Raw genomic sequence first — 7,507 nt, 5'->3', positions numbered from 1 at the left:
CAAATTTATTTTTCACTATTAAATTTAATTACTTATACAGTAATAACAAAATTAATTTCATATAAACGTATTGAAACTTACTTAGTAAGTATATAAATTCAAATCAATTTTAATGTACACTATTAAAACAAAATATAAATGAACAAAAACCAAATTAACATTAAAATTAACATTGTATTAGAAACTTTTTTTAAATATTAATATAGAGAGTTTAATTTGAAACGTACTACTCTATGTTGCTGTAAGGGGCAAAGCTGATGAATCAAATTGTTTTGTTGTATAATCGATTAAGTTCAGACGCATAAGCTAGAAAATGCTGCTTCTGTTGTAATCAATTTCAATCATCTGATTCTCTTTTGAAAATGAAACTCAAACATCTTTGCAACTTCGGCACATAAACTCGCAGCGTTGGTCTTCACTCATCGGCGAAATCCAACCTTACCTACTACTGAGCTTATTCTCTTTATCAAGGTAACTCAACTTCTGTTTTTACAATGATTTTGTATGCATAATGTACACTCAATTCTTCATTTTTTAGCCTCATAGTTATTGACTGCAAACTGCTTGATATAATGCCTGAATAAGAACATATGAAAGAAAGACAATTTTTTGGATATGCTGGTGAGGGCAAGACACTTTTGATTTTGCCCAACTATTAGTGAGCCAGTGGTACATGCAAATTGGTTTCTGGGATTTTCATGTTGATGAACCGTTATTATTTTTGCTATTAAATGCTGAAACTTTTGTTTCTGAAAGTAAGGTGAAGTTCTTATATAGTATGTCAAGCTTTAAACTTGAATTTGGGTTTGTGGGTTTCGTGATGAAACTTGAATTTGGGTTTGTGCTTTTGGTGATGAAATTTAAAATATATACTGTTACTTGCTTTTATACAAAATAATGTTTTTGCAAATTGCTTGACTTCGTTCTGATGTTTACTTTGTTAGTTGCTGATAGTTCAAGATGCTTGTGATACGAAAGCTGAAAACAGGACCAGACCTCTCCTCTGTTTTATGTTTCGTGATCGCTAATTGCAATTATGGCACGGTCCAAGTTTCCAGTAATAGAAGTATGCAGTCTATTGTGAAGTTTGTCGGTCCTTGTTTAGCCAAGTCAAGTTCAAAGACACTTCTACTTGGATTTAAGAATAAATTCTTTATTCAAAGACTATATATCTCAAGTATGGCTGAAAGAATCCTGGTGCAGGCTCAAGACCCTGCCAAAGTTACTATAGAAATACAAAATGCCATCAATGGCAACCAATTAGATTATTCTTGGAAATTACTTGAGCAGCATAAGCACATGGAGGGATTTCCTAGAAAATCTCTCTTCAACATGGTTATAACTAGTTATGTGGAAAGCCTTGATATTGGATGGCTAGAAAAAGCTTATGAATTGGTACATCGTGCTAGTGAAGATGGTAGAGAAGACTTGTTAGAGAAGGAGGTGCTTATCTACCTTAGCTTTGGCCTTGCGAAAGTCAGACTACCAGTTATGGCATCAACCATTTTAAGAAAGATGATTGATATGGAGCATTTTCCTCCTGTTACTGCTTGGTCTGCAGTTTTGGCTCATATGTCACAAACAGCAGAGGGAAGTTTCCTTGCTGCCGAGTTGATTCTTGAAATAGGTTATTTATTCCAAAATAACAGAGTGGATCCTCGTAAAAAGAACAATGCACCTTTGATTTCCATGAAACCAAACACCAATGCCTTTAATATTGCGTTGGCAGGGTGTCTTGTATTTGAAAAATCTAGGAAGGCAGAGCAGCTTCTTGATATGATGCCTCGAATTGGTGTCAAAGCTGACGCGAACTTACTGATAACAATGGCTCGTGTATATGAGAGAAATGGGCGGAGAGACGAGCTCATGAAGCTGCAGAGGCACATAGAGGAAGCTTCAAACTTGACTGATATACAGTTCCGTCAGTTCTATAATTGTTTGCTTACATGCCATTTGAAATTTGGGGATCTCGATTCTGCATCCAATATGGTTTTGGAAATGCTTAGAAAAGCAAAGGAAGCAAGAAATTCTCTTGCATCTGCTAAATTCTTGGTTGATTCAGCTAAAATTGATCACAACTATTCTCCTAGTTTGAGCATCAGTAAAGATTTGGAGATTGTCAAAGATGAGCAGCTGATAAGAAAATTTATCTTATCTTATGAGGAGTTCTCCAAAGATCGAAACTTCTTAAAACTTGAAGCGGAGTCCAAAGCTGTTCTTGGCTCTTTATCTGCTAAATTGCAGATGCAGGTCAATTTGATTACAACCGTACATGGTATACTGCAACCAACTGAAACAATTTATGTGAAATTAGTTAAAGCTTTTTTAGAATCTGGTAAGACCAAGGACTTGGCAGTGTTTCTTCTCAAGGCAGAAAGAGAAGACTCCCCATTTTCCAATGACAATTCAGCTTTGGTTCATGTTATTAATTCGTGCATATCACTTGGATGGTTGGACCAAGCACATGATCTCCTTGATGAGATGCGTCTAGCTGGAGTTAGAACCGGTTCATCTGTATATGCTTCTCTTCTGAAAGCATATTGTGTAGCGAATAGGACTGCAGATGTCACGTCACTTCTGAGAGATGCTAGGAAGGCTGGTATACAGCTTGACTCGAGCTCTTATGAGGCAATGATCCAATCCAGGGTGCTCGAGGAAGACACACAGGGAGCACTCCAACTTTTTAAAGAAATGAAAGAAGCTAGGATTCCAAAAGTTAGTCAACAATACTCTGGCATGCTGGCTAAAAGTGTTACAGAGACAGACGAAGCTGCACTGGTGACAAAGCTGGTGCAGGAAATCAAGGACGGACAGAAAGTGGATTGTGGAGTTCATGACTGGAATAATGTAATCCACTTCTTTTGTAAGAAGAGACTAATGCAAGATGCAGAAAAGGCTCTAAACAAGATGAGAAGCTTAGGTCATTCACCTAATGCACAAACTTTCCATTCTATGGTCACTGGGTATGCTGCTGTTGGGGGGAAATATCTGGAGGTAACAGAGCTGTGGGGTGAGATGAAAGGGCTTGCTTCTTCATCCTCCATTAAGTTTGATCAGGAACTTCTGGATTCTGTGTTGTATACATTTGTGAGGGGTGGATTTTTCATTCGTGCCAATGAAGTTGTGGCAATGATGGAAAAAGGAAAAATGTTTATTGACAAATACAAATACAGAATGCTATTCTTGAAATATCACAAAACACTTTATAAAGGCAAGGCTCCGAAGTTTCAGACAGAATCACAACTAAACAAAAGGGAAGCAGCCCTGATTTTTAAAAGGTGGATAGGTATGATTTGAGAAAGTTTCCATCAAAGATTAACTCTTTTAGGTTTCAAGGCATCACCTTCTTGACTATAGGAAGTTAAATTTCTTTTTCTCCTTCAGGTTTAGATTTGTAGGAGAAACACTAATGTACTACCAATGTGAACAAAACAACAAACTATTTTATGTAAAATATTTGAACTTCATTACTATTATTTTTAAGTAACAAATAGAAGTGTCTGTGACCTATAACACCTCATAAGTGGTGTAGGTTGTTGTTATGGAAACACATCCATGACTGATGATCCACTAGAAGCAGCATTCTATACCAATAACACAGTGGATAGCATGCACGACTGAAATAGTGGTACATTAGCTGAGTATTGCCAATATACCCTTCATCTTCCCCTACCCCCTGCACCCACACCTCACTCCACCCCTTCTCCCCACCATGTTTCCCCCATCCCTCCCCTACTCAGCTGTACAATCCACTGTTTACTTCTGTCTAGATGTCCAGCATAGCCCCTCACTGCATCCTACTCAATTGCAAAAAGCCATCATCATATGCAAGAAGAAGGCGGACGAGGTGGCATTTAAGGATTAAAGATGGGTTTGGTGGACTGACAGAGAGCCACATGAGGTATTCACCAGGTTTGCCAGATTTTACTTAAATAAGTCTGACTTTTTTTTTTAAATCACGTGTAAAGCTTTACTGTGTCCTATTTATTTTTAAGATGGAATGTTAGGTTCACAATCTTTTATGTTCCCTTATATTCATTCCCCTCCAAATTGCTCTATTAAACTGACTGTAAATACACTTAGCTAAGTTGAAGTAGAAGATTTTGATGTTATAAGTAACTTATGTCTCCTCCTCAATAACCTCTTCTCTTTTTTAGCTGCTGATTTAATCTGGCTGCACAAGTGTTGTTAGAAAACTATGCTTACGTACCTGTTGCCATAATAATTTCAAAACCAGAACTTCACTACAACTATTTCCTGCTTAATTAATTTCATATGCTTAGTTAATGGAGTATGTTATTTCAGAATTTCATTTACAGATTATAAAACAATGTTTTGTTCTTTTTGGCAGTAGTTGATTCAAGGGGTATGCATAGGGGGATAAGAACCTGATAGAATACTTGTCCAAGTAAATTCAGAATTTAGAAGTTAAATTTCCTTTAGAGAAAGTTATCTTATGACCTTCAGCTTAATACCAATTTATGTATTTTGCTTTGATGTTGAAAATGGCATTCAGTTGTTTTTTACATCATCCTTTGGTCCATATGTTTTTGTTAAAAATACTTATGCTTTCTTATTGTAATTAATATTTTGATTTATTTGCTTTCTAGTTTTGTTCTTGCAAAGTCCTTGTTCTACTATTTTTACCCTAGTGCAAAATAAAATAAACCTGTGATTTAGGGATATGCATATCAATTATATGCTTGTTCTAGTCTGACGAACCTATCAAATACCGGAGAGTTTTACCTGGCACTCATAAAATTATACTTGATACCCCTCATATTTTCATAATAGCAAATACCCTTCTCATTTTTTATAGGACGAGTGGTCTTCAGCATATGACTGTAGAACTATTCTTCTGTCTATTCAAAGTCTAACTTCGAGAGTCCTCTAAACAACTATGTTGCAGAGCTTTGGAATGATAAGGAAGTTTAGAATTTTTTTCCCATTGTAAAGCACATGTGTTTTCTGAATTAATTATTTAAACTTCCAACTTTTTGTTGTTATTTCTCAGTTGCTTTGATGTTTTACTTCATGTGATCTCTATTTCAATTTACAATTACTCTATTCCTTGACGGTTGTAGAGCCGTGAATATCTTATCTGCATCCTTATTTAACATATGTAGTGCTCTAGCAGAATGGAGGTTTTTAAACTTTGTAGATTTTATGGTGTTTTTTAATTGATGCTACTCGTGCAGATTTTAAGAGAATGGTCCACAAGCAGTATTTAGCTGGAGAAGCACCTGAAAGTTGTTTGATACAACTCTAAAGCAAGACCAATTTGACTACCTAACTAAGAATGAAGAGTGCCAGCAATTACCCTAAATTACCCTTCTGCACATTTCAAATTTACACTCCAAAATCACCCTAAATCAAACCATCAATTGATGGATGACAAACAATTCATTGTTGAGGCATGGGTTGACATATATCTATTGATGTTGATTGATTGAAAAAGAATTTTTTCAAGCTATCCAAAGGTTGACATAGATGAATTGATGTTGATTCAAACAAAAGCATTTTTCCAAGCCATCCAAAGACAATTGCTTTTGTTATTCTTGACCAATGTCTATTAATTTATATGATGATCCAAAATGTTTTTTCATGATATACATGTATGCATTGACTGCCAATTGCTTTGATTGGAATTACTACTGCATCAAGATTTCACATACAGGTTCAACTATATCATTAATATCTGTTCTATTGCTAGACTATTATTTAAAGAAAATAATATATTCACTTGGTTTGAAGACATATACATTGGAATTGTCATTATTTTTCATGTTTCTATGTGATTTCTACACAATTCATACACAAACCATAACATCTTCAATTTGCCACATACTATATTGAACATGCTTTAGCATCAATCAGTGAATATATAAATTTATTTTGATATCAGCCTGTGAAACACCAAATATTGTTTCGTTTAGCTTTGTGTCCTATATTAAAGAATTACTATAACAAAAAATTGCATTTGTTGATATAGATAAGGCTGATATCATTGTTGTTCTTATTATTATTGTTGCTGCTGCTGTAGTAGTTGTTGTTCAGGTTCATTATGATATCTTTGTTGAGGCCTTTGCTCAGACTGCATCTAGTATGGTTGATATTGTTGGCCATGATTTGAAACTGGTATTGGATTGTCATTCAATCTATAATTTGGGTGGTTTCTCCATACAGGAGGTTATGTGATCGATAAAGGATTATTTCTTTGAAAAAATCCCATGAAATTAGCTTCTTCGTCTTGGAATCCTTGACCATTTTCATGACCACCACCATAGTAATCACACGTTAGAGTTTGTTGTACATGCGATACCTGATGATATCCACTTTGACTATCTGCGAGTTTTTTGGTCAGAGCGTTCAATTGCGCTTGCTAATAATGCGCTTTGAGTGTCAAATGGTCCATTTTCTCTTATTTTAAGATCTTTCCTCTTATTTTAAGATCTTTGTGTGATATTGCTCGTTACTTGTTTTGGGCTATATTATCAATCAACTTCTTTACCTACGTATTAGAGTTTTTTTTTAGCATAGTACCTTCAATAGAGACATCCAATAACAATATGGTTTGTCCTTTACCTACTTATTAGAGGTTGCAAAACAAATATGTCTTATTAAACTGTGCCAAATGCTCCTAGTGATCTATCAGAGTACTTGAATTAAGTATCTCTCAACCCTAGAAACACATAAATTTTAAAAGTCAAAGAAATATAGGTTCGCCGGTTGAAACGTATACACTACCTCTCCTTCACATGTTTATCGCCAAAAATCTCCTACAGTACGGCTAGGTGGGATTGGTCAAGCTGAGTCATTAGAACTAGAACTAGTATTGGAATTGTGTACTTTTTCTCTTGTTGTTTATTTACATGTTTAGCTTTTCGAATTGCCTTTGTTGTCCTTTCTATTTTTCGATCGAATTGCGAATTCTCCTTACCTGCACCATGCATAAACTAAACAAGCAAACACCTTGAGTAGTATCTAGACAAATAAAAAATAAAAATAACAAGAATTAAATAAACCTAATATCAAGTACAATTGCCTAAATTTTCATGTTTGAAATGATCAACAATATTCTACAACACTACCATTTTATTGAACTAAATACAATGTAGTATAAGTTATGTGAGCAAACCCACAAGTGTTAAAGTAAATTTTTATATCATATCCACAACGGTTATTTTAAACTCTCCAAAGCTAAGATGATGATACTTGTCATTAAAAATACTTGTCATTGAAAAAAAAGTGTAATTATGTAAAATAGAGGTGGCGCCTGAGTTAGATTGAATTGGTTGTGTAATGATTATAAGATTAGTTAACTAAACTAGCCGTTAAGAGTATTATGATATAAATGATAAAATATCCCCTTTGAATACTTTTCCATTTTTATATGGTTATTTCCCACTTGAACCTATAATAATTCTTCTCATAGCATAGCACAACAATTTTACAAAATAGTTACTAACAATTTCATCATCGAATAATTTGCTTCATCAAATTACAA

The 7,507-nt window shown here is 34.6% G+C and overlaps 1 protein-coding gene across 2 annotated transcripts; it reads left to right on the top strand.

Annotated features, from left to right (window-relative positions):
* Positions 1–200: 200 nt before the first annotated feature.
* Positions 201–5,688, top strand: LOC127105732 (pentatricopeptide repeat-containing protein At1g03100, mitochondrial). 2 transcript variants are annotated; one of them, XM_051042935.1, is made up of 3 exons: positions 201–471; positions 955–3,286; positions 5,199–5,688. In XM_051042935.1, the coding sequence occupies exons 2-3, from the start codon at positions 961–963 to the stop codon at positions 5,267–5,269; spliced, it is 2,397 nt and encodes a 798-aa protein (XP_050898892.1). In that variant the 5' UTR covers positions 201–471; positions 955–960; the 3' UTR covers positions 5,270–5,688. The 2 variants fall into 2 exon arrangements, with proteins under 2 accessions (XP_050898892.1, XP_050898891.1); XM_051042934.1 differs by having other exon boundaries at positions 203–471; positions 945–3,286.
* Positions 5,689–7,507: the final 1,819 nt, after the last annotated feature.

The sequence above is a fragment of the Lathyrus oleraceus genome, chromosome 7, assembly GCF_024323335.1.
Source record: "Lathyrus oleraceus cultivar Zhongwan6 chromosome 7, CAAS_Psat_ZW6_1.0, whole genome shotgun sequence".
NCBI lineage: Eukaryota > Viridiplantae > Streptophyta > Magnoliopsida > Fabales > Fabaceae > Lathyrus > Lathyrus oleraceus.
This window is presented reverse-complemented; position numbering and strand designations above follow the sequence as displayed.